This window comes from Lepidochelys kempii, chromosome 3 (genome assembly GCF_965140285.1).
Source record: "Lepidochelys kempii isolate rLepKem1 chromosome 3, rLepKem1.hap1, whole genome shotgun sequence".
In the NCBI taxonomy this organism is placed as follows: Eukaryota; Metazoa; Chordata; order Testudines; family Cheloniidae; genus Lepidochelys; species Lepidochelys kempii.
The window spans coordinates 86,498,893-86,517,882 of record NC_136382.1 but is presented as its reverse complement, the minus strand read 5'-3'; the positions used below and the strand labels follow the sequence as shown (position 1 = coordinate 86,517,882).

The 18,990-nt window shown below is 40.8% G+C and overlaps 1 protein-coding gene across 1 annotated transcript in view; it reads right to left on the bottom strand.

Moving 5' to 3' along the window:
- SLC16A10 (solute carrier family 16 member 10) overlaps nucleotides 1-18,990 on the bottom strand; it is a 171,929-nt gene that overhangs the window by 44,508 nt on the left and 108,431 nt on the right. The window contains exon 3 of the mRNA XM_073337053.2: nucleotides 12,481-12,919. Within this exon, the coding sequence (XP_073193154.1) occupies nucleotides 12,481-12,919 (439 nt within the window). The remainder of the gene's footprint in view (nucleotides 1-12,480; nucleotides 12,920-18,990) is intronic.

Here is an 18,990-nt window from a genome sequence, read left to right as displayed (position 1 = left end):
TGCAGAAGATTGATTTGTGTAAGGCAATTCTGCAGCTGTATTTAAACACTGAGTATCGCTTTTTTCTAACAGAAATGAAAGGTTAAGAGTAACCTTTTCTCTGAAATAAATTTAAAGAATAAAATTCTGAGCTCTTGTAGAACAAAGTTAACTGAACTAGGAAGATATAGTTTAATGGCACTATTTACCAGATATTTTTACAAACCAAGTGTGCAATACAAGTCACGAACTCTACTTCAGTTTCACCTTCTGTAAAATGCAAACAAATATTTTTGAAAGTATTAATATAATGGCATTTTGAAAAATGCTTTAAGCATTATTTTAAGTATGCAGTATTTGCAGTTGAACTCTCTCAGAAATTACCCAGCCTGCATTCAAGACATGAACTGAAAAGTGTTAAACACTTTGTTGTACTAGACGGGAGAGACAGTCATTAGGAACTAAATGCATATATTAACAGCCAATGTTAAACTGAACCTGCAACTTCACTTGAAAATAATAAGTATCTGCTAATTCTACTGAGGTACTCTAAAAGCTTCTAGCAACGCATGTCAATATTTTAAGTAAAAAGTTGGAACCTGTGAGAGCACTATAGACAATGAAGTATTTTAACAGCAGTGTAAAGATGGCATTATCGTTAGGGTTCCGTATCTGTCACAGAGGTTGCAGAAGTCATGGATTCTGTGACTTTCCATGTCCTCTGTGACTTCTCCAGCGGCCACTGTGGCTGACCCCAGGGCCACCCAAGCAGCTGGCTCTGGGGCCAGCTACTCAGGTGGCCCCAGGGACAGCCACACTGGCTGCAGCCGGAGCAGCTCCTGCAGCCAGCCACACCGGCCATTGCTCAGGCGGCCCCATGTAGCTGGCCTCAGGGACCGCCCAAGCAGCGGTCCCAGGGCAGCCAGAGCAGCCATGCCCCCTCCCCCGGCAGCGGTTCCGGGGAAGCCGGAGCAGCAGCTGGCCCTGTTGTCCCCCCCAGCAGTGGCCCCCGGCTTTCCCTCCCTGCAGCAGTGGCTCCCACATTTAGTTGCCGGTATTTATAGTATAAGTCATAGGACAGCCATGAATTTTTGTTTATTGCCTGTGACCTGTCCATGACTTTTACTAAAAATACGTGACTAAATCATAGCCTTAATTATTGTGAATCTACCCTATGCTCTCTGCATCGCCTGATGGTTGCTCTGAGCACAGGTTGACACTATGGTGTGGTTGCTACTATAATGGGCCACACACCTTCACAGAAACATCTACCACAAGTAATACTATCATTGAGGTCAGAAACGTTTCCCTAGAAAAATTCTAAACAGTACCTTCAGTAGCTCTAAATTTATTTGAAACAGCTGGACAGAGAGAGTTGCAATACATGAGTGGGAAGCTCTGTCTATCAGGACTATTTTTAATAATTAACAGTGGCTTCATCTTGGTGCTACCTCAAAAAGTCCAGCTGCAGCATCATTTCAAAGCAATATGTTATTTCACATGACTATACCAACAACTAAAAACTAACAGCAGCATTTTATAGACAATGTAGAATGCTACATATCTGCTTTCACTGCTATTACCTCACATTTTAACTAAAGTAAGATTACAAATTATTGTTAAAAAGAGACAACAAGGATAACACCGGGTGGGGAGCTGCTACTACCTGCTGTTTTGGGGAGGAAGAGAGATGAGAATTTTAGTGATGGACTGGCAGACTTGGAGAACAAAATCTTTTATTTATCAATAGTAGTAGTACACCACAAAGAAATGTCACAGGGATTAAACACATCTCCCCTCTGCCATTTCCACAGGTGAGAATAGTTCAGTTTCCAGGCTTAATCAGTACTTGGTCTATGCAAAGAATGCCAATAAGGAAAGTCAATTAGTGCTAAGTGTAGGGCTTTTCTGATGTGGACAATTGGCTGCTGAAAATTGGACAGCTAAATGAATTTCCCATTGGGTTCTGAACAATCATTAGATGAGAAACTGCTTTCAGTCACTATTGATTTAGGCTGTGTTTGAAATGAGAACCTAAAGGATTAAAGGTTTATTTATTCCAATAGTAATCCTTGAACGATCAGTTCCCTATAAAATAGCTTGAAATAATCTTAAAGTGCATGATAACATTTAAAAACAATTGATATTAGTACCCCAACCCTGTAAAAACGATATCTAGGGCTTGAAAAATCCACTTGTATATTTGATCTGGATAGAAGTGAGGTGGAGAAAGAAAAATCTCCTTCTTTTCAATAACAGGTACCTGTGTCTGTTTCAAATTCACCAGCTCTCCCAATCACAGGCTAATATAAGACATGAATTCCTGAGCAGGGACAGAAACTTTGGTAGAAATGCTAGCTAGCACATCATCTGCCTTTCACTTATTTAAGTTTAGTAGCTGGGGTAGGGATTAGGCTTCTTACCATAGACTACAGATAGGCTCCCTTACCTGGTCATAGCAGTCTTTGGCTAGTAGACTTAATTCCATACCTCGAATCTTTCTGATAAACTTTTAAAGACATGGCTAAGTCTATTATTGTCTATTCTGCAATAACTTTCTGTTTTGTTTCTTATTGCTAGCTTCACACCCTGGATCCTCCTTTCTGACGAAAATGTAGAAGAAGAAAAAAACCAGATATACAGCAATTCACTTTGCTAAGCAAGTGATTTTACCTGTAAGATTTGTTTTCTTGGGGCTTGTACAACTAGCAGTCTGGAGGCTACATTAGGGTTATTGCTGGCCATCTATGACAACAGAAGAAGCTCAAGAACTTTGGCACCACTACAAGCTGTCATTTGTCCAAGTCTCAAGCCTGTATTCCAGTATAATTTTCAAAGCATATAATTTAAAAAAAAATTGACATTATTAATAATAGTAACAATTATATAACAAACAGAAGGCAGTATCCTCAGGTTTGGTGGATATACAAACAAGATACTACTCTTTCTTGTATGCTTGTACAGTATCTTAACCTATTTAGCAATTACGTTAGGGATATGGATAAGCAAGCTGTATGATATCAAAGGTAGAGAAAAGTAAAATAGAAAAATCTGAATCTTAAATGACCTCTTTGACCAAAGGAAGCATCTGCATTATGTCTAGTAATAGAGGGCAAAACTTATACTGTTCATATGGTGCTCTCCAACACTGATCTACTAGTGTATTCTCAAATATATTTCCACAGAGACTGCCATTTTAAATAAGTTTCCTTAGTCCATAGTTTTGCCCATCTAGCAATTGATGTTTTAAGGCTCTTATTTCTGTTTTCAAACGTTCAGTTATTAAACCACTTTCTCTTCTTATGTAATTTAAGATTTCTTTGGGATGATGAAATTTAGAATACATATGAAGGAGGCGGCAAGCCTAATTCAAAAAAGAGGAGGTAAATTCTGAGACAAGTTTGGGAGACACCTTCATGACAATCTGGGTTACAAAGAACTATCAGAATGGTTTCTCTGATTCTTAAGATCAGTCTGGCCAACACAGCAGCAATTAGAAAGGCTACAGCCAGCTATATCATCTTGTTCTATGATCTCATCACCTCTAACAGGTTATGCATAGGCACCTTCAGTTTACGCTTTAGGATTGTATGAAGTAGCGTGGGGTCTGTGGTACTCAAAAGCCAGCACTAAACCAAAACCCCAGCATCATGTTGAGGGTAATATTGCTGGAAATGAAGTGGAAGACAGAAGGCCTGATCTATAGGAAATGTAATCTCAATCCAATCTGTCAAAGTGCCTTCCTGTCCTGTAGTTTTGGAGCCAGATGTTAAAGATTATTAAGAAATTAAACTAGGTCTCTGACATAGGATCCAATTGTTGTTGTTGAAAATGCTTGAGCAGAACAGGAAAATAATTGATTAAATAGCCCATGCAGTGAGGTAAATGATTCCAGTATCTTTCTGAAGATAGCAGACTAAACAATGCATACAATGCTATGGTATCAGTAATCATGCTGATCGTCTCATTAGTTCCTTCTACTTTCTCATCTATCTGTATCCATCTGCTGTCTCTTGCCTTATGGTTGGATTATAAGCTCTTTGGGCAGGGAGAGATCAACTTTTTGTTTTGTTGGCTTAGCACCTAGCACAATGGGGTCCTGGTCCATAATTAGGATCCTAGGCACTGTGGTAATACAAATAAATAAATGCAGCTATTTGAAATGTTGCTGCCCTCATATTAGGTCTAATCACTATGGAAAGCAAGCTCATCATCAATTACTATTCAGGAACCATCTTGAGACTTAGAAGGGAACTGCTCCCCCTCAAAGAGCCTGCCAAGTCTGAAATGAGCACAGTCCTCTATTGTCCTGTGTTCCGTAGAAATTTATATTTCTTCTCCCTTCTCTATTAATCATATTTTTTGGATTTGTATGTATGTTTCAAGCTTGCTTTCAAATCAGATGAAGTTTCTAAAATTTATTCTTTACTCTCCCTGCTCCTTGCTCTCCATAAATGAGCACTTGCTGTGGGGATCAAAGCTTTTTTTCCTCCCCTTTTTAAAATAACTGGGGAAGATCCTGCTTGTATGAGCTACCTTTTCACAAGAAAGAGCTTTAAACTTCTTATAGAAGTATGTGTGCAAAAAGTTACAAGAGTAGTTTAAACCTTCCACATCATATAATTCACTACACGATGGGATATTATTTTGAAGATCCTTAGTATGGGAAATTCTTATTGGTAATGTCCATGGGGTTGTGTCTTTTGCAGGTGACCCAGAGTTTTAAACATTTATGACCTGACATCTGAGGATTTGATATTAACCCTGAAACATGTTTTTTGATTTCCAGACAGTAATCCTAAGGAACAAGTGTTAGGCTATCATTACTTAGGAATCTGGCTCCAAACGGCTCACATCTTGATACAGTTGTGTAAGCCAGTCAGAAAATATCATAATAAACTCATGACAAGAGTTCTCAAAGATAATTGCTAATGTTTCCAAGATTGCTTCAGCTAGTTCCTTAAGTACCTAGGGTGAATTTCATCAGAGCCTGCTGACTTGAATACATCTAACTTATCTAAATATTCTTTAGCCTGTTCTTTCCCTATTCTGGCTTGCATTCCTTCTCCCTGTTAATATTATTTGTGTTAAGTATCTAGTCACAATTAACCTTTTTAGTGAAAACTGAAGCAAAATAGACATTGAACACATCAACCTTCTTGGTTTTGTCTGTTATTCACTCTTCTTCCCCATTAAGCAGTGGACCTACACTTTACTTAGTCTTTCTTTTGCTCCTAATGTATTTATCGAACCTCTTCTTATTACCTTTTATGTCCCTTGCTAAGAGTAATTGATTTCACGCTTTAGCCTTTCTGATTTTTTCCCTACATGCTTGTGCTATTCTTTTGTACTCATCTTTAGCAGTTTTTCCATGTTGCCACTTTTTGTAGGATTCCTTTTTGATTTTCAGGTAATGAAAGAGCTCCTGATGGAGCCATATTGGTTTCTTGCTATTCTTCCTATCTTTCCTCTGTGTCAGGAAAGATGGGAAGAATAGCTGTGCTTAAATATTGTCTCTGAGAAACTGACAGCTCTCCTGAACTCCTTTATCCCTTAGATTTTCTTCCCATGTAACCATACCTACCAGTTGTCTAAGTTTGTTGAAGTCCATTGTCCTTATTCTACTGTTCTCATTCCTTCCTTTCCTTAGAATCATGAAGCTTGAAGATTTCAGGATCATTTTCACCCAAGTTGCCTTCTCATTCAGTTTGCTACCAATTTCTCTCTTAGTCAGAATCAAGTTAAAATGGCTGCCCTCCTGGTTTCTTCCTCCACCTTCTGAAAGAAGAAGTTGTTCTCTCCCCCCCCCCCCCAACACTTTCCATGAACATACTGAACTTTCTGTGTTTTGCTGGATTATTTTTCCAACAGATATTTTGGTAGTTAAAGTCTTCTAGGTCTTGTGTTTCAAATATTTGTTATTTTTCCTAGAATATCTGAATATTTTTCCTATTTTTCCGCTTTCCTCTTCCTGATTTGGTGGTCTCTACTAGACATCTAACATGATGTTGCCCCAGATTTTTCCCCCTTTTATTTTCACTCAGAGATATGCAACTGGCCTTCCTCTCAGCTCCTTCTGAACCTTGGAACAAGTTCATACATTCTAGTACAACGCAACACCTTCTCTCTTTTCCTCTGTCTGTCCTTCCTGAACAAGGTATACTCCTCTATATCAACATTCCAGCCATAATATTTATCCCACCAAACCTCTGTGGTGCCAATTAAGTAATAATTTTGCTTGTGTACTAAGAATTCCAGTTATTCCTGTTTATTCCCCATACTCTTTGCATTTGTGAATAGAGAGTAAAAGATCTTGAGCAGATTCCTCACTGTTCTCCCTCTTGTTGCTTCTGTGACCCTACTAAAATTTATTATTCCTCTCCACCTCAACTTCTACCTCTCTTTTATACTTACATTTGGACTTTTGTCACCACACCTCATCCTAAAGCCATGTTCCATTTAATTTAAAGACGTAAAACAGCTGTGCACTGTATTTAATTGTAACTTTAAATAGTACGTTGGTTGACAATATAAGAGTTTAAATATAAGGGCTTGTAAACTATTAATTAAATGTATTTGACAAATTCTACTAGCATTAATGTGATGCATTTTCTGAATATAATTTTATATTTTATAATTTATAATTTTATAATAACCACAACAAACTATCAAATAAACTACCCAACAAATACCAGTGAGTTTCATCAGATAATTATGCAGTACTGTTTGACCAGCCGTACTTAATCCATCCCTTGCCTTTGTAAGAACTGCTTTGCCTGTCTTTACTTCACTTGTTTTTCGTCCTGTATTAGACAGCAACACAGATTTTCCTGCATAGTCTTCTCTACTCCTCCTCTTTCCTCTTCCCTACTCTGCATTCTCTATCTCCTAACATAGATTTTTCTCTCCTTTTTCCATTTCTCCCCCAACACTTATCTCAGTAACATACTTCTCATTTCTAATTTATCCCATCATCTCTACCTCGCTTGCCCAACTACCAACATGACAATGCATGCACCCAAACAAAGGGCTAGGAAATTTTACTGATCCCCAGTAACCAAAGGACTAACCCTACTAGCCACAGATGGATACAAAACATGGGGTGAAGCTGGGATGGAGACCCTGTTCGGGGGCAACATCAAGGTACGAAGCCAGCCTCCATATCCCTCCAACTGCTGGGAAAAGGGAAGATGCTGAGATTTGTTTCAGGGTGTTAACCCTGCACCCTGCTTATGAACTTCCCATTTTTTGTATCAACCTCAGGCTAGAGGTTGTCAGATAATTTGAAGCCACCCTTCCCACCTCTATCTGGATGCTGGAAGGGAGAAGGAACATTTCTTCTATTTCCTACTAGCATCTCTTGGCTGCCAGAGTGTATGGGATTTGCTGCTGCTTAACTACTCTTTTTCCCCCTCCCCCCTAGGCTGTTGAGTGTGCGGGATATCCACAGGGCTCTATGCCTCTCAGTTTACAGCTGCAAGAGGTGGTTTCTGTTACTATAACCATTCCCCAAAGCATTTTTAAGTTCCTATCCCTAGTAATAATTAAGGCTGCGAGTTTGTCATGGAGGTCACGGAAATCACAGATTTTCTGTGACCTCCATGACTTCTGCAGCAGCCGGTGCGCCTGGCCCGGGGGCTGCCTGAGCAGCTCAGGCAGCCCCTGCACCAGCCATTAATGGGGCAGTCTCAGGCCACTGTGCCCCCCTTTCCTCAGCAGGAGTTTGGGTGGGGGGCTCAGGGCTGGTGGTTGGGGCATGGGAGGGGGTGGGGGCTCTGGGCGGTGCTTACCTTGGGGGACTCCCCTGAAGCAGCAACATCCCCCTCCCTCTGCTCCTAGGCGGAGGCACAGCATGACCAGCGGTCTCTGCACAATTCCCCCACCCGCAGGGGCTGCCCCCTCAGTTCCTATTGGCTCCGTTTCTCAGGTTAGAGGCAGCGTGCAGAGCTGTCTGGCCACATTACTGCCTAGGAGCTGAGGGACAGGGATGTCAGCACTTCCGGGGAGGGACAGAGCCAGATAAGGAGCCTGCCAGCCCCACCACCCCTAGCCCCAGTCGAGGTGCCAGGTCGTGTGCTACTGCCCGCACTGACCCCCCCCTCGAGCTGTAACTGTAAAATTCAATCTGCAAATCATTTTTCCTATCATTCTTACTAGCACATATTTTAAACTGATGAGTGTTTATCAGGGATTATTTAAACAGATATTCATAAATTGACCATTTAACTTCAGGGGGATCAGAAGATGCAGTGTGTATCTTGTGATATTACAACATTTGGATTTGGTCAAAAGAGCTTCTGCTATTGGGGATGGAGGAGTCCTTTAGGCTTATATGTAAAATAATTATCATAAAATAAATCTTTCACACATGGGTGCTCTTTCAGGTATTAAAACACTCTGCTTTCTGATCAATGATCCAAGACCAAGGTTTAAAAAAGTTTACTAGTCCTGAAAGCATATGTATTACACTGCTTTGACAATGGGTGTAGCATTGCTTGTTCACAAAACATTCATATTTTACCATTACAGTATATTTATTGTTGGCTTGCTTTCTCCTGACTTTCTTTGCTTCTGACATAACTAGAATCAGAAATTAATCTATTATGGCGTTTGAATGCCAGGTTTTCTGAAATGCTAGTGATCATCAATTGAAGTGTTTAATTCAGAACCATCAAATTCTGAATGTAGGCAAACAGATATTACATTGATAAGATTTATAAAAATACCTATATAGTAATAAGTCGCAGTTATATAGGCTATACTCCTCCCTCCCCTTTCCTCCTATTGTTTGTGATTCACTTGTCACATCTTGCCTTAGATTGTAAATTCTACAGGGATGGGACTGTGTCTTTGCAAAGCACCTACTACAAATGGGGCCCTGATCCCCATTGGAGCCTCTGGGTGCTACTGTAATATAAATAATAATTTAAGATACAGATGTTTAAAGGAGAAAAGTGTAAAACAGACAGAAGACTTCCCCATTTCTTTCAGTAACAAACTGTGAAGTAAAAAAAGAAAATTTGTTTTGCACTGGAATGGAAGGAATGTTTCCAAGTGTTAGATGCTGTTTAGGACTGATTTTCCTTGCAGGCAAAGCAGAGTACAACAAATTGAGGATTTTATGAAAACTCTACTAAAAGAATCCTTGGTTTTTTTCTCTGGGTCATTTGTCAGTTATTGGGATAATGTAAATTCCTCAGAAATGGAGAGGCTTCCCCCCACATAGAATCTCAGGGTTGGAAGGGACCTCAAGAGGTCATCTAGTCCAACCCCCTGCTCAAAGCAGGACCAATCCCAAATTTTTACCTCAGATCCCTAAATGGCCCTCTTAAGGATTGAACTCACAACCCTGGGTTTAGCAGGCCAATGCTCAAACCACTGAGCTATCCCTCCCCAACATGTGGTAGACTGAACTAATCCTATTGAAATTCACAGCATTTTAATATTACTGAGATGTTAAATTAAGGTAGGTTATGCTTCTAGATATTTATACAAAAGATCAAAATACTAGGTTTTAGGATATCTCCTGGGAGGAAACCCTTGATATTGACATTTCAAGATCATTTTCTAAATATTACATTTCATACCTAACTTTACATAACTCTTTTCAAGGCATCATCAGAAAGTATAATGCCATTAAAAGCAGCATAGATCACAAGCTGCTCTTATATTCTGGATCCCTATCCCTCAATTTGAGCCATAAATTACCCCTATAGGATACAGAAGAGATCATATTGCAAAAGCAGAGCATCTGTATATATGAAAGTGCATAATAAACAGAATAAACTATTTTAAATCAGTAAGCTGTATTTTTTCCCCCCAACTCTACTTGTGGGTTTAATCAAATCTTGGACCCAAGCAACACCCATTTACAAGCATTCTAACAGAGCTGAGAATCTCTTATGTGCAGCAGTACTTTTGGCTAGTTAAAAGATTGTCATAATTTTTGCCTGTATTTTGCATAACCGAATTTACCTTAGTGATGGAAGGTATGTTAGATTTGTCTTTCAGAATTCTGAAGAAGTTTAAAGTATGTTTAGTGATTTTCATTTGTTTAGTTATTGTTAGTTCCTCACACATACAAGGAAGGCATCAAATTAGATTTTTTTTTAATTATTATTATTATTTATTTTGCTCGCCTCTTGAGCTTTGTCATTTACTGGAGCAGCTGGAGAACTTAAAGCAAACAAAAGTCCAGTGCCTCACTATTTCTACTTCATGTGGTATCTAGTCTGCAATTACACTACATGGGGATTTGTTTAAAAAAGGATTTACTCACTATTTTGAAGAAATACAGTCTACATAAGAATAGTAGACTGTATTTCACACAGTAAGACCACTAATAATACAATTATAACAAAATAACCAAAAACAAGTCACAATTTTTGCGTCAATCAAAAATTCAAATAATTGTTCCCCTACGGAACCTCAGACTGGCAGTGGGCTGAGCGGTGCCAGCAGCCGGAACCCCAGACCAGCAGCGCGGGTGGCAGACGGAACCCCAGACCGGCAGCAGGCTGAGCAGCTCAGCCGGCTGCCAGTCTGGGGCTCTGTCCGCCGGCCCCTGCCAGCCAGGGTCCTGGCCGCAGGCCCCGCTCAGCTCACTGCCGGCCCGGCGTTCTGCCCATCCAGGCCAGCAGCGGGACCCTGGCTGGCAGCAGAATCCCACTAAAAATCAGCTCGTATGCCGCCTTTGGCACGCGTGCCACAGGTTGCCGACCCCTGCATTAATTTAATACCAGCAGTGACATCTTTCATGCAGAATCTTTTCATGTATTTGATGCATTCATTGCCAAAAAATGACATAACACCATGACATCATAATTTGTCACCCACTGTGTTGCATATAGGCTTTTTTAAAAATAAAACTGTTTTTGCATCAAGTTACTGACTTATGCCAGACTAATTAATGAAAACTGAAGTAATCCTGATTTTTTCCATAATAGATGGCAACCCTAGTAGTGGCTGCTCTTTATCAAACATTCTTAGTGTGAGTTTGCTGAAGAGGCTGTGGAATGGAATAAACAATTCATCCCTTCAGCTTCTTTTCTTTTAAGGATACGCCTACACTACAGATGCTACAGTGGCATATCTACAGCACTGAACCTATGCTGCTGTAATGCATACGGTTCCTACATCGACAGAAGGGTTCTTCCAATGTGTAGTTAATCCATCTCTCTGAGAGGCGGTAGCTATGTCAACAGAAATTTCATCGACCAACCCATGTCTCCACTAGGGGTTAGAATTTTTTCACAGCCCTGAGCCTGGCAGCTAGGTGAATCTAATTTTTAAGTGTAGAGCAGGCCTAAGTCCTTTGCTTTGCAAGTCCATCACTTCATGCTTAACAGCCCCGGTTAGTGAGTTATTTTTGAGTAGTTTCCTAAGAAATGGGATACTTGGCCAGTTGGATGAAGTTCATGTAAGGTGCCTCCAAGTTGCACCAAATATCATTAGAGTAAGAACTTTGTAGGTGGAGAAGGTGGTGAGGGAGTAGTATTTTTTTCTGCTGTGGAGACAAAGTAACGGAAGTACATGCACAAGATGTAGATGATTGACAGCTTCTACGGCACCATAGCTCCAGGTCCTATTAGTTATTGTAGAGATAGGAACTATCCTAAGGAGAACCAACCTTGGCAGGTATAAACCCATGAAAATGGGAATGGGAATGTTACTACTGGCATTATACAAAATTCAAGATCTCCTTTTTTGTACTTATTATTACGAAATTTCAAAGGGAAAGGCAAGATATAGCCCAAATATTTTGCTTCTAACAAAACGAGTGAATAATTTATTATTAAAACATTGATTTACTAGCAGTGCAAATTTTTGGCACAGCTCTAGTTAATAATATTACTGACATATCAATCAAAATGGGAAATTAAGCATGGACTAGAAATCAACTTTTTTTCTGCAATATATTTTAATTCTTTCATTACAATCTTGGTCAAAATCTCCCTATTTTGTTATCTGCAGGAGTGTTTTTTCATAAAGTATCCAATAGGTCTAAAGCATAATATTTGTATATTCTAAAGTATATTCTCAGTACTGCTCTGAACTCTAATATGCTGCACCCACTCACAATCCTCACTCAAATGATTGATAAATATACAGTGTAATTGGCAATGTTTACTATTCAGGGCCTAAAAATCAAACAATTTTGTTCAGTCAATAGTACAACATTCATTTGAAGTGAAACAGATTCATTTGAAGTGAAATACTACGTGGAGGCTTTCTTGTGCAGTTATAATATTTTTCCTTTTTCCCCTCTATACAACTTCAGGGGAGAAAATGAGGAACTAAAAATTAAACTGGCTCCAGACTAAGAGAGTGCAAAGGTTCTGGTTGACAGCTAGAATGTCTCCTAATTGCAGACATTAGAACGCAAGCCACATGATCCTCCACAGTACAACTCTGGTGTTAGATATTCCTATTACCAGTGGTTTTCTTAGTCCAGAATATAAAGGGAACAGATTTTTTAAAAAAACTAAACATAGCACTTACCAAGTGAACATAAGGCACAAAGTATCCAAAAAGTGCAGCGGGGATTCCAAAAGCCCAGATTCGATAACCCGTAACCTTGAAAATGGAGAAACTGAAAATCTTCTTTGCAGAATGAAATCTCAACATGCCCTTCTTTCCACCCTCTTTGTCACTTGCACTGGAAATGAGGGGTTTGTAACTGAAGCCAGCCAGGAAAAGAACAAACATAAGGATGCACAGAACCCTTAAAGTGTTGTACAGGCCAACTGAATCAATCAACACTCTCAAAAGAAAAGGCAGTGACACAGTGAACAAGCTGCTGCCGGCAGTGACGATGCCATTCACTAGTCCAAGGCGTTTCTTGAAATAGTGCCCCAGAATGACCAAGGATGGCTGGTATGCAAATGAACAACCACAGGCAAATAAGATTCCATAGGTGAAATACAGAGGTTCAATGGAGCTATATCAAAAGAAAAAAAGTTTGAAAATTGCATTAGTATGTTACATACAACACTGTGAATGCTCATATTCAACAGTTACATATAAAAGAGTTAATTTTCCACATATGTGATTGCAGAATAAAATATTAATATAATTTATACTTATTTACTGTAGAAGTAAATTCTATTTACTCAAGCATACAATAGTTAAGTGGGAAAATCAGAGAATATTTCATACTCTCATTGATGAGATCTGATTGAAAGTACACTTAATATTCTTTAAGAGATAGTCTCAGGTCAAGTTAGACCAAAACATAAGTTCAGTTACATCTGTGGCTTGTTTGTTTTTTAAATCCAGCGAAAATAATACTTTGTTTGGATTTAAGCATTTCCCTACTATGTTTGCAACCCAAATTTTGCAACATTATGATAATGCTTGAGGGCCAAAAAGTGAATCGGATGTCTATTTTTATGTTCCACAAGGAAAGTACAATAATGCAAGAAGTAAATGAACACTATTAATTGTAAAAACCAAAAGGAGTCCTTGTGGCATCTTAGAAACTAACAAATTTATTTGGGCATAAGTTTCCATGGGCTAGAACCCACTTCATCAGATGCATGGAGTAGAAAATACAGTAGCAAGTACATATACACAGTACATGAAAAGTTGGATTAGCCTTACCAAGGAGGGGAGTCAGTCTAACAAGACAATTCAATTAACAGTAGAATACCAAGGGAGGAAAAATCACTTCTGTAGTGGTAATGAGGGTGGCCCATTTCAAACAGTTGACAAGAAGATGTGAGTAACAGTAGGGGGAAATTAGTATGGGGAAATCCTCATTGTTTTTGCTGATACAGACTAACACTGCTACCACTCTGAAACTATTAATTGTAAAGAATAAAACTAGAAAATTATTTCAAATTTTAGTATAATGGGTTATATATAACTGGTCAGATTTTGTTAAGTATGATTTTTCACCTGACAACATCCCTTTAACCATAACCAAATATTCAAATTTTTTTCACTTTTTTACATCAGTGTTTTCCAGCATTTATATTTACATACACAGGTATAGTACAGCCCAAAAAAAGTAATGAGAAAAAAAATCTATTAAGAGAGAATGACATTCTTACTCCAGGTTATATTAGGAACAAGCAACACAATAATTTGTTCCTCATGGCAGAGATTCCACCACAAAATACAATTGAAGTGAAAACAGGGCCATTCTCTTGCTACACAAGTAAGATTAGGCTGCCACCAAAAAGATGCTTGCTCCAGAGAATATGGATATAATTAATAAGGAGAATACAAGCAAAGTAATGAAAATATATTTTCATCTCCCGGAGATTGAGACAGCTGCAACACAGAGGAGAGATTACAACAGTGAATTCTGCGTTAGAATTCTGTTAGAAAGTCAAGTACCAAGCGCTTATTTCAGGGGGTTGTCTAGACAAGGATGAAAGATGCATTTTACAAAACAGTTAGCTAACACATTTTAAGTACAACTTTTTAAACCTATAGTGCAAACAGAGCAAATTGTATTTTAAAATATGAAAGACAGTGGCAGCGAACCCTAGAATTTTAGAATGTATTAGTTAAAACACATTGGCTAACATGTTTTTAAAATACACCTTTTATCCTAGTCTAGGTAAGCCATAAGAGGGCAACTACAGTTGGGCTAGTACTGGCCTGCAATAAACATTAATAAACTGGGAGGACTTATCATCTTGGAATTATTATATTAAAATCAAATAGGAGAGTCCAATGGCACAATACATCTTATGTGTGTTTGTTAGTAATGTTTTTTGTTCCTTTCCTTCTGCCAAAAGATGGCAGCCTAATCTTTTGTAAATAGATGTATTCAGGGCCTGGAGTTCTATGTGGTATCTTAGAACTAATACGGTTCTTCAGTCTGTAAAATGACTCATGACAATGATCTAATCAAAAAGTAGATGAAGGCATAATTTAGATGTAGAAGAGTACAGTATATATTTGCTCTAAAAAATAAATGACATGCAGCCATTAAATGTGGCTCTGATTTACTGATTGTGTTACATCTGTTCTTTTCAATATGAAACCTATCCATTAAGAGGCAAAAACTTTAAATGTGTGCATGTAGCAGAAATGTTTTACTATATGTATGTTGTGCGTATTTGTTAACTCTTTCAAAGGAATCTAACGCTGGAGATATGATTTACCATTCACAAAAGTGGTTCTGGTTTATTATTAGATTATACTCCTTCTGGTGCTTTATTACTTTCTCTAATTATTTTCTCAGTTATTTTTCACTGATTGACTATCACAAAAACTAATCAATCTTAGTTGTTTACTATTTTGTCTTATCTTGCTGCTGTTGGTTATCTTCATGCAATATGGGTCACAAATTGATCTGCAGAGCTTAGAGCAGCAAACTTTTTATTATGGGTAGTAAATTGTGCAAGTGTTCCCTCTCTGCACACAAACACTCTCTCTCACTTTTCCCCACCTAAGGTACCTTATTAGTCAAACAGAAATTCTGCAGTTCCAAGGAATGTTTACAGAGGTATACTCTGGCAAGAAGGAGGTGACACAGGCAGCTTTCTGTCCTAAGATGAAAAACAGCTCAGTGTTATGCATTCATTAAACTATTCAGAAAAAAACTCTTAAGTACTGATTGATGGTCATAAAAATGAATCAGTCTTACTATTTACTTTCCAGTTGCTCTCATCCTTACTGGTTTTCCTGATATCCTGAATCAAAAAGGGTCTTTTCCCTCTGCCTCCCATTCTGTCCTTTTAAAGGGCAGCAGCAGTAGGGTGACCATACATCACGTTTTGGCCAGGACAATCCCTTTTTAAAGCCCTGTCCTGCCCATCCTGACTTTTAATGCAAAGTTGGCATTTTTCCCGTTTGCTCAGTTGGCAAGAGCAAATGGCACAAATGCCCACTTTTGTCAAAAAAGTGAGTTGCAGAGGAACAGATGAGGTGGGGAAGGGAGATACCAGTTCTGCGCAGGGGGGAAGGCAGGGCTCTGGCAGGGGGCATTTAGGGCTCAAGCGAGCAGCTATGCCAATATCAGCCCCGCGTGGGGGCAGGGACAGGGTTCAGTATATGGAGGGCTTTAGCAAGCAGCAACACCAGCACGGCAGGGCTCAGGCAGGGGGCAGGCAGGGCTTGAGCAAGCAATGACACTAGCATCAGCCTTGCATGGGGGGCAGACAGGCAGGGCTGGAACGAGCAGCAACATCAGCGTCAACCTCGCACAGGGAGGGCAGATAAGGCTCAAGTGAGCAGCAACGCCAGCCTTGCGTGGGGGGTAAGCAGGACTCAGGCGAGCAACAACGCCAGCTCCATGTGGGGAGGAGGGCTCAGGCGAGCAGCTCGGGCCAATCCCCCATGATGTCCTATTTTCCCTTTGGGCAATGTGGTCACCCTAAGCAGCAAGAACCTCCTGAGTACCCTCTCTATGGGTAACAGTCTCACAAACATGAAAAAGGAAGGCAAAATAGTAGGTGAACACTATATGAGGAGCTAGATGATAGCAGGAAGAGAAGAAATGGTTATTCAGTCTGTGACGTAACTGTGGTTCTTTGAGATGTGCATCCCTAAGGCTGCTCCATTCTAGATGCCCTTGTTCCCCCCGCATCTTTGAGCGGGGATTGCTCATGGCAGTGTCTGTTTGGCCTGCATATGCATCTTACTCAGTCTCATACTCTGTGCTGTTATATAGCACTGTGAGGGTGAACTGCTCTCAGTTCCTTCTCTACCACATGGCTCCACAGCAGAGAACTCCAAAGCTGAGAGGAAGGAGAACAGGTAGTGAAGCTCCCAAAGGGACACACATCTCAAAGAACCAGTTACTACACTACGTGAGTAAGCATTTCTTCTTCTGCAAGTAGTGTCCCAAAGGGTGCTCCATTCTAGGGGTATGTCTACACTACAAAATTAGGTCGAATTTATAGAAGTCGATTTTTAGGAAGCGATTTTATACAGTCTATTGTGTGTGTGTCCACTAAGCGCATTAAGTCGGCAGAGTGCATCCACAGTACCGTGGCTAGTGTCAACTTTTGGAGCATTGCACTGTGGGTAGCTATCCCACAGTTCCCGCAGTCTCCGCTGCTCATTGGAATTCTGGGTTGAGCTCCCAGTGCCTGATGGTGCAAAAACATTGTCGCGGATGGTTTTGGGTACATGTCATCAGTCGCCCCTCCCTCCGTGAAAGCAATGGCAGACAATCGTTTCACGCCTTTTTTCCGTGCAGACGCCATACTGCTTTCAGCAGATGGTGCAGTAGGACTGCTAACCATCGTCATCCAACCACCACTTCTGCTGCAACTCTGCTCTCCTGGTGCAATGAATCCACCTCGCAGGTCATCTCATCGTTCTTTATAAATATCTATTCTCGTGGCATCCCGTCATCATCGACCACTTCCGCTGCAACTCTGCTCTCCTGCTCTTGTCTCGATAGTGAATTTCTCCATGTTGTCTGTCATGGGCTCCCGGGTACGTGTGTTCTTCCTCGGGAAATGTGCGCGGTGCTAACCATTGTCCTCCACCGCTTCCGCTGAAACTCTGCTCTCCTACAGACGCCATACCACGGCAAGCATGGAGCCCGCTCAGCTCACCGCTGCTGTTGTGAGTGTTGTAAACACCTCACGCATTATCCTGCAGTATATGCAGAACCTGCAAAAGCAGGCAAAGGAGGCGACAACAGCACGATCACAATAGTGATGAGGACATGGACACAGACTTCTCTCAAAGCATGGGCCCTGGCAATTTGGACATCATTATGGTAATGGCACAGGTTCATGCCATGGAATGCCGATTCTGGGCCCAGGAAACAAGCACAGACTGATGGGACCGCATAGTGTTGCGGGTCTGGGATGATTCCCAGTGGCTGTGAAACTTTCGCTTGCGTAAGGCCGCTTTCATGGAACTTTGTGACTTGCTTTCCCCTGCCCTGAAGCACAAGAATACCAAAATGAGAGCAGCCTTCACAGTTCACAAGCAAGTGACGATAGCCCTCTGGAAGTTTGCAATGCCAGACAACTACTGGTCAATCGGGAATCAATTTGGAGTGGGTAAATCTACAGTGGGGCTGCTGTGATCCAAGTAGCCAGTGCAATCACTGACCTGCTGCTGTCAAGGGTAGTGACTCTGAGAAATGTGCAGGTCGTAGTGGATGGCTTTGCTGCAATGGGATTCCCTAACTGTGGTGTGACGATAGATGGAACGCATATCCCTGTCTTGGGACGAGACCACTTTGGCAGCCAGTACATAAACCACAAGGGGTACTTTTCCATGGTACTGCAAGCACTGGTGGATCACAAGGAATGTTTCACCGACATCAATGTGGGATGGCCGGGACAGATGCATGACACTTGCATCTTCAGGAACTCTGGTCGGTTTGAACAGCTGCAGGAAGGAACTTACTTCCCAGAACAGAAAATTACCGTTGGGGATGTTGAAATGCCTATAGTTATCCTTGGGGACCCAGCCTATTCCTTAATGCCATGGCTCATGAAGCCATACACAGGCACCTGGACAGTAGTAAGGAGAAGTTCAACTATCAGCTGAGCAAGTGCAGAATGGTGGTAGAATGTGCATTTGGACGTTTAAAGGCGCGCTGGCGCAGTTTATTGACTAGGTTAGACCTCAGTGAAACCAATATTCCCATCGTTATTGCTGTTTGCTGTGTGCTCCACAATATCTGAGAGAGTAAGGGTGAGAAGTTTATGGTGGGGTGGGAGGTTGAGGCAAATCGCCTGGTGGCCGATTATGCGCAGCCAGACACCAGAGCGATTAGAAGAGCACAGCTGGGTGACCTGCGCATCAGAGAAGCTCTGAAAACCAGTTTCATGACTGGCCAGGCTATGGTATGACAGTTCTGTTTGTTTCTCCTTCCCTGTAAGCCAACCAACCTCCCCTCTTCGATCACCACTTTCAGAGGCAATAAAGTCATTATTGTTTCAAAATCATGCATTCTTTATTAATTCATCACACAAATAGGGGGAAAACTCGCAAGGTAGCCTGGGGGGGGGGGTGAGGAGGGAAGCACTGGGTGGGCTGGTGGATGAGGGGAGGAGGGAAGGACAATGCCACACTACACTT